The 23782-nt window shown below is 48.1% G+C and overlaps 1 protein-coding gene and 2 long non-coding RNA genes across 7 annotated transcripts in view; 1 reads left to right on the forward strand and 2 right to left on the reverse strand.

The window, feature by feature from the left end:
* Positions 1 to 23782, forward strand: part of LOC138849016 (uncharacterized) — an 81230-nt gene that overhangs the window by 19793 nt on the left and 37655 nt on the right. The gene's annotated exons all lie outside the window — the stretch shown is intronic.
* Positions 397 to 4629, reverse strand: LOC138849020 (uncharacterized). The gene is made up of 3 exons (XR_011387343.1): positions 4167 to 4629; positions 2644 to 2707; positions 397 to 2408 (listed from the first exon to the last, which is right to left on the reverse strand). It is a non-coding gene; the product is annotated as an uncharacterized lncRNA (long non-coding RNA).
* LOC138849015 (serine/threonine-protein kinase MARK2-like) lies at positions 10981 to 21959 on the reverse strand. 5 transcript variants are annotated; one of them, XM_070071058.1, is made up of 6 exons: positions 16830 to 21959; positions 16378 to 16593; positions 14471 to 16147; positions 14044 to 14234; positions 12717 to 13802; positions 10981 to 12475 (listed from the first exon to the last, which is right to left on the reverse strand). In XM_070071058.1, exon 1 carries the CDS (start codon positions 20298 to 20300, stop codon positions 18444 to 18446), a length of 1857 nt encoding a protein of 618 aa, XP_069927159.1. In that variant the 5' UTR covers positions 20301 to 21959; the 3' UTR covers positions 10981 to 12475; positions 12717 to 13802; positions 14044 to 14234; positions 14471 to 16147; positions 16378 to 16593; positions 16830 to 18443. The 5 variants fall into 5 exon arrangements, with proteins under 5 accessions (XP_069927159.1, XP_069927160.1, XP_069927162.1 ...); XM_070071059.1 differs by having other exon boundaries at positions 12717 to 13356; positions 13608 to 14234; XM_070071061.1 differs by having other exon boundaries at positions 12717 to 14234; positions 14471 to 15877.

The following is a 23782-nucleotide window of genomic DNA, read 5'->3' on the forward strand; positions in this document are numbered from 1 at the left end:
AGATAGCTTTGTTTTTCCAATGAAGCATTTCTTTTCCAGCTTTAATTAAAACAGAGGCCTTGTGTGAAGATTCTTTTATTCACATGGAACACATTGTGAAAATGAAGGCTTTAGCTCCCTGAAAAGCCTTTCCTGACCAGGAAAATAAGGCCAGGCTAACCCAACTTTTTAAGTCCTTTGAAATTTTCAAACATTTTAAGTGCTCTTCAGAATGCCTTTCATGCCAAGCTCTAGGTACAGGTCTGCACAAAGCCAAATGAGCTGCAGGGGAAGTCTAGCCAATGATCACTGACCAATCCTTGATTTTCATTCTTGAGTCTGTCCAGATTCTTCTTTGGGGAGTGGATTAATGTTTGCAGAAGCCACTCAAGATAAGTCTCAGAAGCCATGGAGCTGACTTGTGAGTGTTCATCTCGTAGATCCTCTTAGAGGGTTTGTAGCATTGTGCCCCATGCAATGTTTAACACTGAAAACTCGTACAGTTCCATTTTCAAGACAAGCTAGGGTGAGTGAAGATTTACTTATTTTGTGAAATGGATTTTAAGGTTTGTATTGTCTCTTACAAGTTGATAGATGGATGAGTTTTTTACTCTAGGAAGTATCTCTTCAATCTTAAGTAGATGATAGGAAAGGCACCTGTTTTCCTTTCTAGGCTTTCTTTTACTCCAGTTCTCTCCAGTTTCACTTTCTGTCAAGCCTATTTCTTCTGACTCAAGTCTCCAAATGAAGCGTTGTTATTTTTCTTGTTGACTCCAATCATGTTAGGATACCACCAGTTACAATGCAAGAACTTTGAAAAGTAGGTTCTCTCTTTCACTTTACACATACAGTATAAAGTTTTACATAGAATGAATACCAGCATTTTTGCTCAAAGATTTATAGATCTACCTTTTCAATCTGAAGTGATATAGCAGTCTCAGGAAATGTTAGTGCTTGTTTCCCATATTGCTTTTCTGACAGAACATGCATTAAACAGGGTGTTCTCTGCACTTTAATTGAAAGCGGGTATTACAGATCACCCTCAGAAGACTCTAAGTATGCATAAGGGCATACACAGTTGGTAAGAATTCTCCCTTTCTTACTGAACGTCAAAGAATGATTTCAGTTTCTTTTGGTTGGGAAAAAAAGCAGACAATATCCCTGAATGCAGCATGGTGAATGTTCCATAAATGGTAAATATCAATCATAATCTGCCTGATTTTAAAAATATTGTTGATCTTTACGATATTAAACATAAAAATGCCCTTGGGGTTTTCCAAAATATTCAGTACCAAATTGTGTTTAAAAAGAAGACTGACAGTCATAAGCATTTTAAATACATGAAAAATAAGTAGTTTGATGATGGCAACTATCACCAACACTGTGGCAAGTTATAATGCTAGGTAAGAAGGGAGTTACCTACAACTTGTAGGAAGACAGCGACTCAAGAATTCTCTGGAAATCATTTATTTATGGAGGCAGTGTATGCTGATAGATAAGGAAAATTGATGGTTCTGCTATCCTTGTAAAAATCTGAATTGTTAATTTTAAGTTGTGGATGTTATCCAGTTTCTAAGACATTGGAAATCATTAAATTCTGAATTGGAAATTACTTCTGAATTGGAAATTATTAAAATTCAAAACTTTATTCAATTGAAACAGAAATATAAAACTTTCCCTGGTATTTAACAAAGATAACAAAGATAACTGACATTCTGTATTAGGTACTTCAGATATTCCAAGATAAAATATTCAGGTTTGACTTGAATAATTTAGAAGCACTCTGACTAACTAGAAATGTGGTTTATAGGGACATCTATAAAAATATTTATACAAGATATATATGATAGCATTGTACTTTTCCCATAAACTCATAGAATAATGAACTGCAATGACTGCTTCTTACATTAAAAAAAGCCTAATGCTAAGTCCTAGTACCCTAGTACTGCCTTTAATTAGAATCCATTTATACCTACTACACTCCAAATTTTCCTTATTTGACTTCCAAGACAGGAGTCAGTGCCTTTTGGTTTTGTTCCTACTCAAGATCCTGTTATTTGCAAGATGAAGATTGGCCACAAAAAGCAAGCAAGTCCCTCCTTTTCATCAAGCAAACCTGCCCAGGAGGCTTTTCACACCCAAAACTCCCACTTTTGTTGCCCAGCACAACCATCAGCCAATGACTTACTGACAGGAGAGTACCTCATCATTATGCCCTTTTCTCCAGCCAGAGAACAGCTGGGTTCTTCATTTGGTTCAGTCTGCATTCCAGGATGAAGCCAATCTCCAGCTGGAACCACATCCACCCCTGCTTGTCTCGATTCCTTCCCTGTCGCAGCTTCCTTCATGCTCTTCTGCATGGGAACTTTCCCTTGATATGTTGCTCTCACAGACTTCTCACATCAAGCTCTCCTTCTAGAGCATCATGTCTGTGAAAAAGTATCATGACTGTAAAATAGTTCAGAATTAGCAAATTAGCATTTTATGGGTTGTTAGATAAGGTTAAAATTCAAAGCAAAACCATAGCTTGGAAACAAACAATTCCAAACAATATTCAGTTGTTCACTCTCAGTGTCAGTGGGATAACTGATATTTGACTTTGGTCCTTTGACCACAGACAGTGGAGCACAGTGATGCTTGAGGGAAGGGAAACCTGCAAATTACCTCTCGTGTTTCTCCTGGCTTTTTCCGTGGGGATCCCTCTGACAGTACAGCGTGGAGGTAAAACCTGAAAGGAAAGTGATAGTTCTACTGAGCAGAGGAGACACAGACCCAAATGTGAAGCCAGTGAAGAGACTGTGGCTCAGGGTAGGAGAGGAAAGGCCACTGAGCAGAGGAGGGCATTGGCTGTCTGTGAGAGGTTTCCCTTCAGGTGTTGGGCCATGGGCTGGCCCGTGAACACACAGAGAACAACTCAGTAAGAACAAGTAGAGCTTGCCTGCTGTGGATGGAGGCAGCTTGGAGATACAAGAAGCTCTGCAGTGCAAGAGCTGGTCAAGCTCCAATGCAGCCATAGGGAAAAGAATTGCTAAGGACCTAAACCATCCAGCTGAGAAACCATAACAATCAGATCTTGGGAATCAGGATTATGCCATAATGGTATGATCTAAGACTAAGGATAAGACAAAATCCAACCCGCCCACCAGCAAAAAGCTAAGCCTTTGACAAAATCAAGAGGAGCCCTCAATAATCAAATAGCTTCCTGTAACTAAACATGGCGACCTTTGAAGAAAGTGTGATTCAGACTGTACAATACACACCATCCACATTATCCAGCATACCACTAGAAACTACTAGACAGAAAAACAGGAGAAATGTGATCTATAGAAAACAGAGTGAGTAAAAGCCAACCACAAATTATCCAATTACAGAATTAGCACAAAGACTTTAAAACGACCATTCTAAATCTTTAACGTACATGAAGGAGATATAGAAATGACATGCAAAAAGCTGAGGGGCCTCAGTAGAGGGAAGGAAATTACAACTCAGATAAAACATGGAAGTTATAAAGCTAAATATGTCTTCCTATAACTGAAAAAAAGATGAACAGTAAATTGAACATGCCATAGAAATAGTGAACTTGAATACACTTCTATAGGAATAATCCAAGGTGAAGCACAAAGACGGGAGGAAAAAGGAATGTATCATCAGCTCCCTTTGAGACCAGAGCAAACAGTCTAAAGCTAGAAATGTAGAAAAGAGATGATAGGTCAGAAAATCATGAAAACAATAACAGTGAAAGATTCCCACATTTGATTAAAAGTATTAACCTTCGGAATGAGGAGGCTTAGAAAAATATGTACGAGGTAGAAACATCCTAAAAAACAAAGGTAGGCAACAAGAGCAGTTAGCAGAGGAAGGCTACACTAATTATACATATCTATAAAACAAAATAAATGCTCAGTCTCTGAAGAAATGCTGAATGTCATATTTAAAATACTGAAAGAAACCCCAAAAACTTAGTTCAGAATTCTGTATCCAGTAAAACTCCATTACAGAATATATATAAAATGAAGAAATTGAATGATAAGCTTAAGCTGAAAGAATTTCCTGTGAGAACTGCACAGCATGAAATGTTAAATGAGGTTGATTAAGTTGTAGGGAAATCATAGCAGGTGGAAATTCAAATTTGCAGGTAAAAATAAAAAGAGATAATATAAATATACTAGCAAACAGCAGAGACTCACTTTTACTCCTCTTAAGTTATTCAAATAGCCATTGACTAATTGAATGGAAACAGAGCTGGATTGCATTGTTGCTGTAGGCTGAATTGTGTTCCTTCTTCTACCTCCATGTCTCAATTTGTGTGTTGACTCTCTACCCCCAATATGATGGTATGCAAAGATGGGATCTTCGTGATGTAATTTGGGTTAGATGAGATTCATGTTGGAATTAGGATCCTTATAAGAGGAAGAAGCCTCAGAGAGCCTGCTCTCTCCTCCCACCTCCCTCCTCCCTTTCCTCCTGAGCAATCTGGCCCAAATGTGAGGGGCAGCAAGAAGGTGGCCTTCTGTGAGCTGGGAAGACAGCCCTCACCAAAATGCAGCCATGATGACACTCATATACCCTCCAGAACTGGGAGAACCAATTTCTGTTGTTCTAGCTACTCAGTCTATGGTAGTCATGGCAACCTGAGCAGATGAACACATTGTATAATTAATATACATATATAACTTTATATATATCTAATTATATATAATAAATATATAATTACATATTATACTTTATGTGTAATATATTATAAATGTATATAATTATATGCATACATAAATATATAATTATAATTATTAACAATTATACAATTGATATGTAAAGATAGTTTGATGATTTTATCACAAAATGTGAGCCTTAAAGAGGATAACAGTATGGAGGTTTTTATGTTTTATGTAAAATACTGTGTGAGAATTATACTGTGATAGGCAATTATTAAAGCTAGCACTAACAATAACAATGGAAAAATAGAAAAAAATCAAACAACAACAACAACAAAAAACCCAGAAACCAAAGACCAAGGCAGAGGTTGGACAAATAGAAAAGAGTAGGATAGTAGATTACAACCACATAGTGTCAATTCCTACATTAAGTGTAAATAAATTAATACTTGAAAAGATTGAAGCAACATTTCAATTTACAAGTATATTAAAATGGACTTGTAAAGCTACAGCTTTAGACGTGTCAAGTAAAAAACATAAAAAACATGGAATAGCTATTCTGGGAGATGTCAGTTTATTGTTATCAATAACTGAATCAAACAAATAGAAAATATTAATGGGTGCATCTAGGAACACAACTAAGAAAGGTACGTAGTTGCTGTGCAGAAAACTCTCCAACAACCTCAGCATGCTAGCTACTTTATTTTCTTGCTAAACCTCATTGAACATAGGAAGCACATTACTTTAAATCTGAAGAGACAAGAAAAGGGACCTGTTTAGATTACAGATTAGATCAGGTTAGAATAGATTAAATTAGAGAAACTGATCCTTTGTCTGACAGTGTTATGGCCACTTGAGTTTATAGTAGCTCAATAATATCAGATATCAATTAGTTTAATGCTAGTGTTTGAGCATATCTAAAGATGTCATCAAGATTTAGAGAGAAGAATATATCCTATTTTGCAGAATTTAAGATGAATCAATTGATGTGCCCTTAAAGAAAGAAAAATGTGCTAATTCATGCTTTTTTTTTAATTGAAGAAGTTCAGTATGAGGAAATCTAAAAAAATCAACAATATGGATAGGGACATCTTATTTAGGACACTGGTGACAAGAAGCAATAATCAGAAAAGAGACATTACAGGAAAGTAATCAGTTAATATTAGAGTTAGACTGAGTTAGTTTCATCAATGATGAATGTTCATCAGTTTCCAGTTTGAGAGTAGGGGTAGATTTTAAAGAGACTTAGATGCCAAAGTTTAGACTTTGGATCTGTAAAGCTTGAGTTCTACCATTTGTTAGCTATGTGACTTTGAACAAGCCATTTCATTCTGTGTTTCCATTTTCTCTTCTATGGAACTTGGAGTTAGAAACACATACTTAGGCTTCTCATGAGGACAAGGAGAATCTATGGTTCTTCTGTCACACATCAAAACTTTGTGTCTAGGAAATCATCAGTAAAAGCAGTGGAGACTGCTGTTTCTCCAGTAAGTAGGAGAGGGTAGACAAGAAGGACCTGTTGGGTGACTATTGCAGAAAAACACATATCCTATCCTAATAACTTTGTTGTTTTCCAGGATGTCTCATTTCCTCAAATCATTCCACTGTCATCCAACACTGAGGTAGAAGTCTGAGAACTCCCTTTGGTACCTCTACCTCAAACTTCTATATGAACAAGAGCCTCATGTATTTTCCTTCATAAGCAACTCACCTTTATCTCCTGAATTGAAACTTTACTTTCTAAACCCCAGACAGAGCTGCTACTATTATAATCTCTCATCTAACTCACTCAAAGGCTTCAGTTTTGTTTCCATGCTAGTAGTTCTTGCCCCTTAACCCAAGGACAGCCTCAAAATCCTCAACTCTGACCATAGTGCCAAAGATAAAATATTATTATGCCTTCAAGGTTCTGAGCAATCTGGCCCAAATTAACCTTTTGGTGCAAGAATTAGTTTAGGAAGGAGAAAAAAGAAAGTTCATTAGATCAAAGGGTAGTGCCCCCGTTTAGACCAATTCTCTGTTATCAGACTAGCACATGAAGATTGGTTGTGTTTTGCGGAGGCGAGTGTCACATGGGAAGGAGATGAACTGTGCATGTAAAGCACAGAGAAAGTTTTGGGGGAGGCAGATTCAAATCTAGCCAAGGTGTGCAGGCACCCAGCAATGAACAAGTTGTGTGACTGGAGGAATAGTATGGGGTTACAATAAACTGGGTTAAGGGACATATTGAATGTCAAATCTGGGAATTAGACATGTGTGGAGCAGCATAATCAGAACTCTAATTTCAGTTGTTTTTATTTAAACAAAAAAACTAATTTTATTTGAAAGGCAAAGAGACAGGCAGATGAAGAGAGATCCTTTATCTGCTTTTTTACTTCCTAAATGCCCACAATAGCCAGGGCTTGGCCAGGTCAAAGTGAGAAGTCCAGAACTCACTCTGGGTCTTTTATTTCGGTGAGAGGAACCCAAGTACTGAAGCCTTCAGGGTGTGCATTAATAGGGAGATGTATTGGAAATGGAATAAGTGGGACTTGAACCAGGTACTTTGATACCAAGCTAACTTAACCACAGTGCCACACACCCACACCAGGATTGTAATTTTCAATGTTTGGGTTTATTATGGTTCTCCAGAGAGACAGAACTAGTAGATTATGTACAGGTGCATAAAAGGGGCTTTATTGGGGAACTGGCTTGCAAACCATGGCAGCTATGATGTCCCATCACAGATTGCTTGCAACCTGGAGACCTTGGGATGTGAGAAGCATGGTTTCAAGGGGTATGTGGTGTAATTCCTGGCGTCCACAGGCTGGCAAGCCTGGAATGGTGATGTCTAAGGAAGGAAAAAAAATGTCTCTGTTCTATTGGGTATGGGAATACTAATTTTCCAGTCACATTTGTTCTCTGGGCCCTCAGCCAATGAGATGTTGCCTGTCCACATTGAGGACAGGTCTGATCCACTCAGTCCACTTAGATTTCACAGCTTCATATTTTTTGGAAACACCCTCACATATACATACAAAATAATGCTCCTCCAAATTTACAAATATCCTTTAACCTGTCACGTTGACATCGAAAATTAGCCATCAGATCACAGCAGGTATCTCCCTACTGCCCTATCTCTGTTTCCACCTCTATTCTTACCATGGCCTGATCACAAATTAATGAACTCATACATCTTTTATCTCTCTGGCTGCAGGCTAAATTCAGTCTTTTTTCACTTTTGTGTGCATCAGGATTGCTAGAGAAACTTCCAAAATTTCAGTTTGTAGGCATGGATTAGTAATTCACCTAAACGTCCTTTGGGGAGAGTATACAGTATTTAATAAGATGCTATCTAATTCATGACAGTCTTGTTCATTAAAAGCCCTTTTGCTTTGCATACATTAGGATATGCAGGTCTACAGGAACAAAACTGGGGCTGATATTAATCTCTCAGCCTGAAAAGGGGGTGAAGAATGGAAAGATTTTGGGAATAAATTAAGAGAGACCAGGAAACACTGACACAGATACAGGAAAAGAAGCCAAAATAAATCTCTAGTAGTGGTATTCCTAAGTTGGATTTTAGGAAAAGAACAAGGTATAAGGGATGTTTAAGTTGTTAGCTATGGGTATGTGAGAGAATAAGTAGTCAAATGTGCTTCTAGGGGGCTGGCACTGTGTTGTAGCAGGTAAAGCCACTGCTTGCAGTGCTGGTATCCCATAAGGGCACTGTTTTAAGTCCAGGCTACTCCACTTCCAATGCAGCTCCCTGCTAATGGCCTGGGAAAGCAGCAGCAGATGTCGCTAGTGCTTGGGTCCCTGAATACATGTGAGAGACCCAGAAGAAGCTTCTGGCTCCTGGCTTCAGATTGACTCAGCTCCAGTTGTTGTGGCCATTTGGGGAGTGAATCAGCAGATGGAAGACCTTTCTCTTTCTATCTGCCTCTACCTCTCTGTAACTCTGACTTGTAAATGAATAAATACATCTTTTTAAATAAATGTTTCTGGCCAACAGAGTCCTTCGCTGCCCAATGGAGAACAAGACTGCATGGCCACAGGAACCAGAGTATGTGAGGGAGCTCAAACCTAGCCACAGTAGTCTTGAAAATATGATTCAGATACCAATTGTAAAATTCAAGTTTAGATTCAAGATGGAATCATTTTTCTCTGTCGTGTTAAAACTTGTGATGGAGTTTTATGAAACAAACACTTCAAAGCTGATAGCTAATCGGAAAGTAGAACAGTGCATCTCAACAGCTCTGGGGACAATTAATCAGGTAAGAATAAACATTCTTTCAGATGATGAAAAATAAACAAGTTCCAGTTAATCTGATATCCGATATTGCCAGAGACACAATAAAATCAGGTCATGATAGCTAAAAACACTCCCTGTTCATAATCATGAATTCCCACATCTATTCATCTTTCCTAACCTAACTGGTTAATTAGGTGAGGAAGAAGAGAAATAGTATAAAAAAATAGCAAACAATGCAGAAATCTTTGTTTTCAAAAATGAAATCTTGTCTACTTTTCTCCTAATCAAAGTATGTGTTTTAAGGAAAAATTGAAAATTATACATCACAAAATAAAAATCAGCTACAATCTTAACTGGTACAGATATTAGGGGATATTTATCTACATCTATTTTTTTTTTTTTTTACAGGCAGAGTGGACAGTGAGAGAGAGACAGAGGGAAAGGTCTTCCTTTGCCATTGGTTCACCCTCCAATGGCCGCTGCGGCCAACACACCGCGTTGATCTGAAGGCAGGAGCCAGGTGCTTCTCCTGGTCTCCCATAGGGTGCAGGGCCCAAGCACTTGGGCCATCCTCCACTGGACTCCCGGGCCATAGCAGAGAGCTGGCCTGGAAGAGGGGCAAGCGGGACAGAATCTGGCGCCCCGACCGGGACTAGAACCCGGTGTGCCGGCGCCACAAGGTGGAGGATTAGCCTGTTGAGCCACGGAGCCAGCCTACATCTATTCTTATAAATTCACCATATTTAAATATTTGTGTATCTTTAACACTGTGTTCATATCTCATTTTTTTTTTTTACATTTGTGGTTTAGATACTTCTGTTTAAGCCGTACATTTCTGAAGTTTATTGTTTCTGTGCAAGTCAGATAGTTATTGCTTCTTCTTCTTTTTTTTTTTTTTTTTTTTTTTGACAGGCAGAGTGAACAGTGAGAGAGAGACAGAGAGAACAGAGAGAAAGGTCTTCCTTTTTGCTGTTGGTTCACCCTCCAATGGCCACCGCGACCGGCGTGCAACGGCCAGTGCACCGCACTGATCCAAAGCCAGGAGCCAGGTGCTTCTCCTGGTCTCCCATGGGGTGCAGGGCCCAAGCACTTGGGCCATCATCCACTGCAGTCATGGGCCATAGCAGAGAGCTGGCCTGGAAGAGGGGCAAGCGGGACAGAATCTGGCACCCCGACCGGGACTAGAACCTGGTGTGCCGGTGTCACAAGGTGGAGGATTAGCCTAGTGAGCCGCGGCATTGGCCCGTTATTGCTTCTTCTTCTTCTTCTTTTTTTTTTTTTTGACAGAGTGGACAGTGAGAGAGAGAGAGACAGAGAGAAAAGTCTTCCTTTGCCATTGGTTCACCCTCCAATGGCCACCACGGCGGGCGTGCTGCAGCCGGCGCACCGCGCTAATCCAAAGGCAGGAGCCAGGTGCTTCTCCTGGTCTCCCATGGGGTGCAGGGCCCAAGGACTGGGGCAATCCTCCACTGCACTTCCGGGCCACAGCAGATTGCTGGCCTGGAAGGGGGGCAACCGAGACAGAATCCGGCGCCCCAACCGGGACTAGAACCTGGTGTGCTGGCGCCACAAGGCGGAGGATTAGCCTAGTGAGCCGTGGCGCCGCCCCCGTTATTGCTTCTTAATGGAGATTTAATTCTTTTTATATGTTGGTATGAATTTTTTAATGTACTGGTGTTTATACAATATAACATTTTTGTTATGGCATTATAAGAGTATTATTTGATTTCACATTTGTTTCAGATTATTTATATTTTATACAATAGAAGAATAACACATGATTTATTTGCAGAATGATTCTGTTCAGGATCAATTTTATGTCTATGTCCCCAACAATAAAGAATTAATCATAATATTCTCTTACTCCTGCATTTCTCCCAATGCAGTCCAAACTGAGTATTTTTTTTATCTTTTATTTAATGAATATAAATTTCCAAAGTACGACTTATGGATTACAATGGCTTCCCCCCAATACCGTCCCTCCCACCCACAACCCTCCCCTTTCCCACTCCCTCTCCCCTTCCATTCACATCAAGATTCATTTTCGATTATCTTAATATACAGAAGATCAGCTTAGTATACATTAAGTAAGGATTTCAACAGCCAAACTGAGTATTTACACCCAAATGATCAGAATTAATTTTTGTCATCACCATTTATTTTGGAGGGGGGAACATGATGAGAATAGTACATTTTATTTATTTTTTTACATACAGTTATTGTTTTTATTTATGAGAAGATGCAGAAAGTCTCTAGAAAATGAAAACACTCAGGCATCTCAGATGGACATGCCCCATTGTAGGGTCCTGGGGGACAACTTTTCAGATGCAGGGGCTGGGGCATTTGGCTGGAACCTGCAGGCAGCAGGCACACAGTAGGCATCTGAGAAGCTTCCTGCCAAGCCCTTTCCATCCCTGGCTCTGGACAGAGGCAGCTGCTGAGACCTCAGCCTGCTCAGGCTCAGGCTCAGGCTCAGGTGCTGGGACCTCTGTGATGACCAGGTCCCCACTGCTCCTGGGGCAAGGGGTGGAGGACACAGGCACAGAGACTGCCTGTGGGGCTGGGTTGGAACCTGGGCTCCTCTCCTCTTGCACCTGTCCAAGGAGGGGAGATGCAAGCAGAGTGGCAGCAGCAGTGGAATCAGGCTCTGCTCCTGCTCGGGCTCAGGCTCCAGTTCAGGCATCTCAGGTGGTAGACCTTTTTTCTGGACGTGCCAAGATGTAGGCTACTGGGAGACCACTTTTTGGCAGCAGGGGCCAGGAGTTTGGCTGGGGCCTATAGGCAGCAGGCACACAGTAGGAATCTGAGAAGCCTCCTACCAAACCCTTTCTGGCCCTTGCTCTGGATAGAGGCAGCTGCTGAGGCCTCATCCTCCTTTGGCTCAGGTGCTGGGGCCTCTGCACCACTGGGTCCCCACTGCTCCTGGGGCAGGGGGTGCAGGAGGAGGCCACAGGTATGGGCATGGGGGCTGGGCTGGCACCAGGGCTCCTTTTGTCTTGCAGCAGGGCAAGGAGGAGAGACACAAGCAGAGGGTCAGCAGTGGCAGAATCAGGCTCTGGCTTCTGCTCCGGCTCACGCTCAGGCTCCATTAGGGATCTGAGGTGGTAGACCTCCTTTCTGGATGTGCCCCAACCTAGGCTTCTGGGGCACCACTTTTCAGCTGCTGGAGCCTGGGCATTTGGCTGGGACCTGCAGGCAGCAGGCACATAGTAGGCATCTGAGAATCCTCCTGCCAAACCCTTGCTGGCCCTTGCTCTGGACAGAAGCAGCTGCTGAGGCCTCATCCTCCTTAGGCTCAGGCTCAGGCTCAGGCTCAGCTGCTGGGACCTCTGGCACCACTGGGTCCCCACTGCTCCTAGCAGGGGGTGGAGGAGGCGTCCATAGGGAAGGGCTCGGGGGCTGGGCTTGCACTTGGGCCCCTCTACTCTTGCAGTAGCGCAAGGTGGAGAGATGCATGCAGAGGGGAAGTGGAGGCAGAATCAGGCTCTGGTTCCTGCTCAGACTCCAGTTCAGGCATCTCAGATGGTAGACAGCTTCTCTGGACCTTCCCCGATGTAGGCTACTGGTAGAACACTTTTTGGCTTGGAGTGCTCAGGAGTATGGCTGTGGCCTGCAGGCAGCAGGAACATAGTAAGCATCTGAGAACCTCCTGCCTATCCTCCTGCCAAACCATTTCCGGCCCTTGTTCTGGACAGAGGCAGCTGCTGAAGCCTCAGCCTCCTCAGGCTCAGGCTCAAGCTCAGGTGCTGGGACCTCTGGCACTACCAGGTCCCCACTGCTCCTGGGACAGGGGATGAGAGGGCAGCCACAAAGATGGGCTCAGGGGCTGGGCTAGCACCAGGGGTCCTCACCTCTTGCAGCAGTGTAAGGAGGAGAGTGGCATGCAGAGGGGCAGTGGTGGTGGAGTCAGGCTCTGGCTCCTGCTGCTCGGGCTCGGGCTCAGGCTCCAGTTCAGGCAGCTCAGATGATAGACCTTCTTTCTGGCTGTGCCTTGATGCAGGCTCCTGGGAGACCACCTTTTTGCTGTGGGGGCTGGGGTGCCTGGCGGGGGCTGGCAGGCAGCAGGCACACAGTTTGTATCTTTGAATCCTGCTGCCACTCCTCCTGCCAAACTCTTTCTGGCCCTTGCTCTGGACAGAGGCAGCTGCTGAGGCTGAGGCCTCCTCAGGCTCAGGCTCAGGCTCAGGTGCTGGGACCTCTGCACCACTGGGTCCCCACTGCTCCTGGGGCAGAGGGTGAAGGAGGCGGCCACAGTCACGGGCTTGCAGCCTGGGCTGGCACCAGGGCTCCTCACCTCTTGCAGCAGTGCAAGCAGTAGAGATGCAAGCAGAGGGTCAGTAGTGGCGGAATCAGGCTCAGGCTCCTGCTCTGGCTCAGGCTCAGGCTCAGGCTGCAGTTCCGGCATCTCAGATGGTAGAGCTCTTTTGTAGACGTGCCCCGATGTAGGGTCCTGGGGCACCACTTGTCAGCTGCAGAGTCTGGAGAGTTTGGCTGGGGCCAGGTTGGAGCAGGCACACAGTAGGAATCTTTGAATCCTGCTGCCAATCCTGCCAAACCCTTTCCAGCTTTGCTCTGGACAGAGGCAGCTGCTGAGGCCTTGGCCTGCTCAGGCTCAGGCTCAGGTTCAGTCTCAGGTGCTGGGACCTCTGGCCCCACTGGGTCCCCATTGCTCCTGGGGCAGGGGTTGGACGAGGTGGCCCCAGGGATGGGCTCAGGGGCTGGGCTGGACCAGGGCTCCTTACCTCTTACTGCCATCCCAGGAGCAGAGATGCAAGCAGAGTTCAGCAGTGGTGGAATCAGGCTCCGGCTCCTGCTCAGGCTTAGGCTCAGGCTCCAGTTCAGGCATCTCAGAGGGTAGACCTCTTTTCTAGAAGTCTCCAACATAGGCTACTGGGGCACCAATTTTCAGCTTTGGGGCTATGGCTTTTGGCTGGGACCTGCAGGCAGCAAGCACACAGTAAGCATCTGAGAAGCCTCCTGCCAAACCTCCAGCCAAACCCGTTCAGGCCCTTGCTCTGCACAGAGGCAGCTGGGGCCTCAGCCTCTTCAGGCCCAGGCTTGGGCTCAGGTGCTAGGGACTCTGGCTCCACCGGGTTCCCACTGCTCCAGGGAAGGGGGTGGAGGACATGGCTACAGGGACGGGCTTGGGAGTGGCCTGCACCAGGGCCCCTCTCCTACTGTAGTAGTGCAAGGAGGAGAGACACAAGCAGAGTGTCAGCGGTGGTGGAATCGGGCTCTGGCTCCTGCTTGGGCTCAGGCTCAGGCTCCATAAGGGATCTCAGGTGGTAGAGCTCCTTTCTGGATGTGCCCCGACATAGGCTCCTGGGAGATCACTTTTCGGCTGCGGGTGCCAGGGCATTTGGCTGGACCTGCAGGTGGCAGGCACACAGTAGGCATCTGAGAGGCTGCCTGCCAATCCTCCTGCCAAACCCTTACTGGCCCTTGTTCTGGACAGAGGCAACTGCTGAGGCCTCAGCCAGCCTCAGGCTCAGGCTCAGGTGCTGGGACCCTGGTCCCACCTTGTCCCCACTGCTCCTGGGGCAGGGCATGGAGGAGGCAGCCACAAGGAAGGGCTCGGGGGCTGGCCTGGCACAGGTGTCCTCACCTTTCGCAGCAGTGCAAGGAGGAGAGATGCAATCAGAGGGGCAGCAGTGGTAGAATGAGGTTTCAGCTCCTGCTTCCCATAAGACTCAGGCTCCAGTTAGGGATCTCAGGTGGTAGAGCTCTTTTCTGGACGTGCCCTGACATAGGCTCCTGGGGGACCACTTTTTGGCTGCAGGGACTGGGGCATTTGGCTGGGGCCTATAGGCAGCAGGCACACAGCAGGCATCTGAGAATCCTCCTGCCAAACCCTTACTGGCCCTTACTCTGGACAGAGGCAGCTGCTGAGGCCTCAGCCTCCTCAGACTCAGGCTCAGGTGCTGGGACCTCTGCACCACCGGGTCCCCACTGCTCCTGGGGCAGTGGGTGGAGGAGGCAGCCACAGGGACAGGCTCGAGCTGGGCTGGCACCAGGGCTCCTTTTGTCTTGCAGCAGTGCAAGGAGGAGAGACGCAATTGGAGGGTCAGTGGAGTCAGAATCAGGCTCAGGTTCCTGCTCTGGCTCAGGTTCAGGTGCTGGGACCACTGGCACCACCGGGTCCCCACTGCTCCTAGGGCAGGAGGTGGAGGATTGGCCACAGGGATGGGCTCGGGGACTGGGCTCGCAATGGGTTCCTCTTCTCTTGCAGTAGTTCAAGGTGGAGAGATGCAAGCAGAGGGGAAGTGGAGGCGGATTCAGGCTCTGGCTCTGGCTCCTGCTCGGGCTCAGGCTCAGGTTCCATTTCAGGCATCTCAGATAGTTGCCCTCTTTACTGGACGTGCTGTGACATAGGCTTCTGGAGTATCACTTCTTGGCTGCGGGGGCTGGAGAGTTTGGCTGGGGTCAGTTTGCAGAAAGCACACCATAGGCATCTGAGAATCCTGCTGCCAATCCGCCTGCCAAACCCTTTCCAGCCCTTGCTCTGGACAGAGGCAGCTGCTGAAACCTCAGCCTCCTCTGGCTCAGGCTCAGGCTAGTTTCAGGCTCAGGTGCTGGGACCTCTGCACCACCAGGTCCCCACTGCTCCTGGTACAAGGGCTGGAGGAGGCAGCCACAGGGATGGGCTCAGGAGCTGGGCTGGCACCAGGGCTCCTTTTGTCTTGCAGCAGTGCAAGGAGGAGACGCAAGCAGAGGGTCAGCGGTGGCAGAATCAGGCTCAGGCTCCTATTTGGGCTCAGGCTCAGGCTCAGCTGCTGTGACCTCTGGTACTACCTGGTCCCCATTGCTTCTGGGGCAGGAGTTGGAGGAGGTGGCCACAGGGATGGGCTCAGTGGCTGGGTTTGCACCCAGGGATCCTCTTCAATTTCAGCAGTGCAAGGAGGAGAGATGCAAGCAGAGGGTCAGCGGTGGTGGAATCAGGCTCAGGTTCCTATTTGTCTTGGGCTCAGGCTCAGGTGCTGGAAGCTCTGGCACCACTGGGTCCCCACTGCTCCTGGGGTAGGGGGTGGAAGAGGTGGCCACAGGGACAGGCTCAGGGGCTGGGTTTGCACCCAGGATTCTTCTTCTCTTGTAGCAGTGCAATGAAGAGAGACACTAGCAGAGGGTCAGCGCTAGTGGAATCAGGCTCAGGCTCCTACTTGGGCTCAGGCTCAGGCTCAAGATCAGGCAGCTCAGGTGGTAGAGCTCTTTTCTGGACATGCCCCAAAGTAGGCTACTGGGGCACCACTTGTCGGCTGCAGGAACCTGGGTGTTTGGCTGGGACCTGCAAGCAGTAGACACACAGTAGGCATTTGTGAATGCTCCTGCCAGTCCTCCTGCCAAACCCTTTCCAGCCCCCGCTCTGGACAGAGGCTGCTGCTGAGGCCTCAGCCTCCTCAGGCTTAGTTGCAGGGATCTCTGGCACCACTGGGTCCCCACTGCTCCTGGGGCAAGGGGTGAGTAGGCGGCCACGGGGATGGGCTCCAGAAATGGGCTGCCATCAGGGCTCCTAACCTCTTGCAGCAGTGCAAGGAGAAGAGACAGAAGTTGAGGGTCAGCAGTGGTGGAATCAGGATCCGACTCCTGCTAGGGCTTTGGCTCAGGCTCAGGCTCAGGCTGAGGCTCCAGTTCCGGCATCTCTGATGGTAGAACTCTTTTCTGGATGTGTCCCGACATAGGATCCTGGGGCACCACTTGTCAGCTGCAGGAGCCTGGGTGTTTGGCTGGGACCTGCAGGCAGCAGGCACACAGTAGGCATCTGTGAATGCTCCTGCCAATCCTCCTGCCAAACCCTTTCCAGCCCCTGCTCTGGACAGAGGCTCCTGCTGAGGCCTCAGCCTCCTCAGGCTCAGGCTCAGCCTCTGGGACCTCTGGCCCCACCGGGTCCCCACTGCTCCTGGGGCAGGGGTTGGATGAGGTGGCCCCAGGGACGGGCTCGGGGGCTGGGCTGGACCAGGGCTCCTTACCTCTTGCTGCCATCCCAGGAGCAGAGATGCAAGCAGAGTTCAGCAGTGGTGGAATCAGGCTCCGGCTCCTGCTCAGGCTTAGGCTCAGGCTCCAGTTCAGGCATCTCAGAGGGTAGACCTCTTTTCTAGAAGTCTCCAACATAGGCTACTGGGACACCAATTTTCACCTTCGGGGGCTGTGGCATTTGGTTTTGTCCTGCAGGCAGCAGGCACACAGTAGGCATCTGTGTAGCCTCCTGCCAATCCTCGTACCAAATCCTTTCCAGCCCTTGATCTGGACAGAGGCAGCTGAGGCCTTGGCTTGACTCAGGCTCAGGCTCAGGTGCTGGGACCTCTGGCACCACCAGGTTCCCACTGCTCCAGGGAAGGCGGTGGAGGAGGTGGCTACAGGGTTGGGCTCGGGAGTGGCCTGCACTAGGGCCCCTCTCCTACTGTAGTAGTGCCAGGAGGAGAGACACAAGCTGAGGGGCACCAGTGAAAATATTGGGCTCCGGCTCCTGCTCGGGCTCCTGCTCGGGCTCGGGCTCAGGCTCAGGTTCCTTTTCAAGCATCTCAGTTGTTACACATCTTTTCGGGATGTGCCCAAATGTAGGCTCCTGGGGCACCACTTTTCAGCGGTGGAGGCTGGGGCTTTTGCCTGTGTCCGGCAAGCAGCAGGCACACAGTAGGGATCTGAGAATTCTGCCAATCCTCCCGTCAAACCCTTTCCAGAGCCAGAAAGGACAGAGGCAGCTGCTGAGCCCTCAGCCTCCTCAGGCTCTGGCTCGGGCTCAGGCTCAGGTGCTGGGACCTCTGGCACCACCGGGTCCTGGGGCAGGGAGTAGAGGAGGTGGCCACAGGGATAGGTTCAGGGGCTGCACTGGACCAGGGCTCCTGTAGTTGTGCAGCAGTGCAAGGTGGAGAGACGCAAGCGGAGGGTCAGCAGTGGTGGAATCAGGCTCAGGTTCAGGCTCAGTCTCAGGCTCAGGTTCAGGTGCTGGGACCTCTGGCCCCACCAGGTCCCCACTACTCCTGGTACAGGGGGTGGAGGAGGCAGGCACAGGGATGGGCTCAGGAGCTGGGCTGGCACCAGGGCTCCTGTAGTCTTGCAGCAGTGCAAGGTGGAGACACGCAAGCAGAGGGTCAGCGGTAGCAGAATCGGGCTCAGGCTCAGAATCAGGCTTGGAAAGTCTGGCACCACCAGGTCCCCTCTACTCCTGGGGCAGGGCGTCAAGGAGGCGGCCACAGGGACGGGCTCGGGGGCTGGGTTTGCATCCTGGGGTTCCTCTTGTCTTGCAGCAGTGCAAGGAGGAGAGATGCAAGCAGAGTGGCAGTGGTGGCGGAATCAGGATCTGGCTCTTGCTAGGGCTCAGGCTCAGGTGCTGGGACCTCTGGTACCATCTGGGCCCCACTGCCCCTGGGGCAGGAGGTGGAGGAGGCAGCCACAGGGACGGGCTCGGGGGCTGGGTTTGCACCCAGGGTTCCTCTTGTCTTGCAGCAGTGCAAGGAGGAGAGATGCAAGCAGAGTGGCAGCGGTGGTGGAATCAGGATCCGGCTCCTGCTAAGGCTGAGGTTCAGGATCCATTTCAAGCCCCTGAGGTAGTTCCTCTTTTTACTGGAAGTGCCATGACAGTTCTACTGGGGCATCACTTTTCGGCTGCGGAGACCGGGGCGTTTGGCTGGGGTCGGCTTGCAGCAGGCACACCATAGGCGTTGGAGAAGCCTCCTGCCAACCCCTTGCCGGCCCTTGCTCCGGACAGAGGTTGCTGCTAAGGCCTCAACCTCCTCAGGCTCTGGTTCAGGCTCAGTTGCTGGGACCTCTTGCACCACTGGGTCCCCTCTGCCTCTGGGGCAGGGGGTGGAGGAGGTGGCCACAGGGATGGGCTCAGGGGCTGCACTGGCACCAGGGCTCCTCTTGTCTTTCAGCAGTGCAAGGTGGAGAGATGCAACCAGAGTGTCAGTGGTGGGGGATTCACGCTTCGGCTCCTGTTCAGGCCTGGGCTCAGGCTCCATGTCATGCACCTCAGAAGTTATACTTCCCCCCAGGGTAGGCTCCTGGGGGACCACTTTTTGGCGGCGGGGGCCAGGGGGTTTGGCTTGGTCTGGCAGGCAGCAGGCACACAGCAGGATTCTGAGAATCCTGCCAAACCCTTTCCGGACAGAGGCTGCTGCTGAGGTCTCAGCCTCCTCATGCTCTGGCTCAAGTTCAGGCTCAGGCTCAGGTCCTAGGTCCTCTGGCTCCACTGGGTCCCCACTGCTCCTTGAGGAGGGTGTGGAGGAGGCAGCCACAGGGGTGGACCCGGGGGCCGGGCTGGCACCAGGGCTCCTCTCCTCAGGATGTTCTTCCGACTTGGGCTTGGGCTCCCGGCAGCCCTGGGGTGACATGGGCTCACAGTTGAGGAGGGCAGGTGCACTCCACACCTCCCTGAAGTTGGCATGTAGAGGTGCACCCTGTAGAACCAGGAAGTTGTGCTGCGTAGGCACGCCCACAGGGGCACTCTGCCTGTAGGGCCTCATCTGCTCCAGGCTCTGTGAATGTGTTTCCAGGGACAGGAACCTGGGCTGCCCAGAGCTAGATGTTGTTGAGGCTCCAGAGCTTGGGTAATTCTGGTCCTCTGGGTCCTTGGCAACCCCCAGGGACCACACCTGGGTCAACGCCTCATGCTCAAGTTCTTCCCCAATGGTGTTGAACCAGGGATGGTGTTTTGCTTCTTCTGCCGAAGGCCTCTCCCGTGGGTCCAAGCTCAGGAGGGAGCTCAGGAGCTCCTCCAGGGCGGGGCTGGCTGGGCAGGGCAGTTCATAGTAGCCCCTCCTGATATTTTGTGTAAGTTCCGCCTCATCCTCCCCGCTGAAGGGAACCGCCCCCGCCATCATAGTGAACAGGATGACACCAAGACTCCAGACATCTGCTGGAAAGGGGTCATAGCCCCCAGGTTGAAAAACCTCGGGGGCAGTATATAGAGGCATGCCGCAGGAGTCGTGCACCAACCCGCCCTCGGCCAGGTGGCAGCTGAACCCGAAGTCCGACAGTTTTATTCTGTGGTCGGAGTTCAGCAGCAAGTTGTCTAACTTGAGGTCCCTGTGGGCTACACGCTGGGCGTGACAGTGGCTCACGGCCGCGAGGATTTGCTTGAATAGGGCCATGGCCTTGGGCTCTGGCAGGCCGCCCCGGCCCATGACAAGATCATAGAGGGTGCCTCTGTCCGCCAGCTCTAAGACGAGGCACCGGTGACCCCGGACATGACAGACCTCTAGCAGCTGCAGGATGTTCTCGTGGTTGAGCAGCTGCATGATGCCAGCTTCCTTCTGCGTCTGCTTGATGTTAAAGGGGTCGCAGACATCTTGCCGGAACACTTTGACAGCTACATTCTGCTGTCTGGACTCCTGGCGGGCCAGAAACACAACGCTGAAGCTGCCGTAGCCCAGGACGGACAGCAGCTGGAGCTCAGGCCGAGGTCTGTCTGCAGCCTCCTTGCTGTCACGGCTTTCCATTGTGATGGCACTCACTACACTCGCTCTCTACACTCTCTAACTTATATGTACACAAATACTAACTAATGACTTATCCTTACTATGATATCTAAAAAGGAAAAAGGGACAACAAGGGGACTCTCTATGAAAATGACTATATCAAACTATCTACACTAACTACTCTAATGAAATGCAACGGCAAGAATAAATACTCTCTAAACAAAACAGAACACAACAACCAGAAAAATTTTCAAAAAACGAACTCTAAATAACTATTCTAACACTATGAAATCTACCAACACTGCTTAACTAAAGGTGGGGGAAGCCAAAAATGACATAAAACTACAAACAAAGACAAAATGGGCAAAACAACAAATGGGTGGGAAAAAAAACAAACTAACACAGCATGGGGAAAAGGATAAACAGAACAAAAGACAAACAAATAAGCAAAATCGCACCACCACCACCACCAATCGCAAAAGCGGGTCCAAATCACTCAGGTCACTGCACTAGCTCCCTGGCAAAATGGACAAAAACCTGGGCTGGGCAGCCACTTATATAGGAGTGTGGAATTCCGTAACCATAGAGCTGCTTATGAAGTCAGAGCAAGAAATGGTCCAGTGGCAAAGCATGAATTTGTACTTGATGGCAGTTGGTCCTTGTGAAGTCAGTGCAGGCCAAGGACCAATCACAGCTACAACTAATCCTCGGGGCTTTTCTCAAGAACCTTCCACTTGACCCTGTTCACTATCTCTGTCAGTACTAGCATTGTAGTATGCTATTGTGGTCCCTATATATTGGTGCTCAGAAACATCTATTGAGTGATTTTAAATGTGTGGAGTAGCCATCACAGAGACAATGATACAAAATATATCAAATTAGGGTGTATGCTCTCTTATCAACACAACTTCTCTATTTCAGATCTCATATTTTCAGGTAGTACACCCTGAGTCAGGTAGAGCATTTTTTATAATCTGTTCTGACTTTGTCTAACCATAAATGTCTTTTTATTTTCTTTACACATTAATAGGAGCCTGAATAATAAAGCAGGAGTATATCAATTTACCCTGAAAACAGTCACATTTTTAATATTTTATTTTAAAATTTACTTAATTTTTAAAGTGAAAAATTTCATATTTGTCATATATACGTATTTAGGCACAGAGTGATCCTTCCCACCCTACTCATGCTAACACCATCCCTCCTCCATCCTTTCTTATTCTTTATTTTAATTTTTACAATGATCTACTTTGTTTTAAGGATTTATTTTTTTATTTGAAATTTATTTATTTATACAGAGAGGTAGAGGCAGAGAGAGACAGAGGTGTTCCATCTGCTGGTTCACTCTCCAAATGGCCACAATGGCCAGAGCTATGCCGAGCTAAAGCCAGTAGCTTCTTCTGGGTCTCCCATGCGGGTGCAGGGCTGAAGGACTTGGGCCATCCTCCACTGCCTTCCCAGGCCATAGCAGAGAGCTGGATCAGAAGTGAAGCAGCTAGGACTCCAACTGGCACTCATATGGGATGGCACTGCAGGCAGCAGCTTTATCTGCTACACCACCGTGCATGCCCCAATGATGTACTTTCAGTTTATTTTATACTTATAAAATTAGTCTTACACTAAGTACATAATAGAATAAATAGTAAGCATAAAATAACATTCACATTTTATGTATACATGTTTATGACATATTCTTTATCATCAAAACTCAAAACTTAAGAATATGTCATACTTGAAATTATTTTTGCATTATTTAGTGATGAAATAAAGTTTGTAGTCAACAGGTTACTTTTTAAAAATCTTGGGAATATTTTTAATACTATGACATTATTTTTGCTTTATTTGCTTAAATGAAGATCATCTGTGATTTAGAGCTATCTATGCATTCTTTGCTCTTGATATACACCATTTCATCTTTCAGTGCTGTCATATTTTAAGGGCATTTTCACTCCATTTCGAGGTTTTTTTTTTTTTTTTTTTTTTCTTGCTGGAACTCTTGACGGGGACATAAGGCAAGGAGATCAACCCTGAGGTGGGTGTGGCCTCAGCCCCCAACCCCAACCTCAGGGCAGGGCCAGGGCCGCAGCAGCTAAGTGGCACCCCTACCAGGCCCTGGCATCCGCTCAGGCCTTCGGGATTCTGCCAAAGCCCCGCACTTGGCCGCGGCTCTGATTCTAGACTGAGGCACCCCTTGCTTTCTTTTAAATAGTTACTTAAAACGCCCCCCAAAACAAAGCACAAACGTGAAGTAGGGGGCTGGTGGGAACAGGCAATCGCATGTGTCTGAGCTGGGGATGGCAGCAGCCTGGGCAGGGGACCGAGAGGCCGCCCAGGGCTTCGACCTGGCCGGGTTCCGCCAGCATCTTCCGGCCCTGGCGGCCCCAGCTCCATCCTCTTCCCGCAAAAGGCAGAGCCCCGAGTGTGCTGGCCACCGCGAAGCAGCAAGCAGAACTGCTCAAAGCCGTCGGGCAGCGAAGGCGGCGGCTCCTCCCGGCGGGCACAGGGCTGGCTGGCGCCCTGCTCCTCCTCGCCGGGTCCCTGGGGGTGGCAGAGGCGCGCGGCCGCATATTAACTGATTTTTCAATGTAAAGCAAATGTGCGTTCCTAGGATCAATTCCACTTGGATAGGATGCATTTTTCTTTTACTATTTCACTAAATTATTTCCTAAGATTTTGTTAAGGAATTTTTATATTTTTGTTCAAAAGGGGCACTCACTAGTATTTTCCACTTCTTGTAATGCCCTTTCCAGATTTTTGTATAGGATGTTTTACTCTCTTAAAACGATGTAGTATGTTTTCAGTCTTCTTTTTCAGAAAGATTTTGTGTAAGATTGGTATTAATTACTTCTTAAAGACTTGATAGAGAGGGGGTGTCTGGTTCAGCAGTTAAGATGCCAGATGTAATGACGCCATCCCATATCAGAATGACTGGGTTTGTGGGCCAGCGCCGCGGCTCACTAGGCTAATCCTCCGCCTTGCGGCGCCGGCACACCAGGTTCTAGTCCCGGTCAGGGCGCCGGATTCTGTCCCGGTTGCCCCTCTTCCAGGCCAGCTCTCTGCTGTGGCCAGGGAAGTGCAGTGGAGGATGGCCCAAGTGCTTGGGCCCTGCACCCCATAGGAGACCAGGATAAGTACCTGGCTCCTGCCTTCGGATCAGCGCGGTGCGCCGGCCGCGGCAGCCATTGGAGGGTGAACCAACGGCAAAGGAAGACCTTTCTCTCTGTCTCTCTCTCTCTCTCTCTCACTGTCCACTCTGCCTGTCAAAAATGAAAATTAAAAAAAAAAAAAAAAAAAAAAAAAAAAAGAATGACTGGGTTTGTGTCCCAGCTCTGCTCCCTGGTCTACCTTTCTGTTAATTGCATCCTTGAAGGTAGCAGGTGATTGCTCCAATGGCCGGGTCCCTGCAACCCACCAGGGAGAACCGGATTGAGATCCAGGCCCCTGAGTTTGACTTGGTCCACACCTGGCTCTTGAAGCTTTCAGGAAGTGATTGGGGGGTAGAA

Source organism: Oryctolagus cuniculus, chromosome 3, assembly GCF_964237555.1.
Source record: "Oryctolagus cuniculus chromosome 3, mOryCun1.1, whole genome shotgun sequence".
Lineage (NCBI taxonomy): Eukaryota > Metazoa > Chordata > Mammalia > Lagomorpha > Leporidae > Oryctolagus > Oryctolagus cuniculus.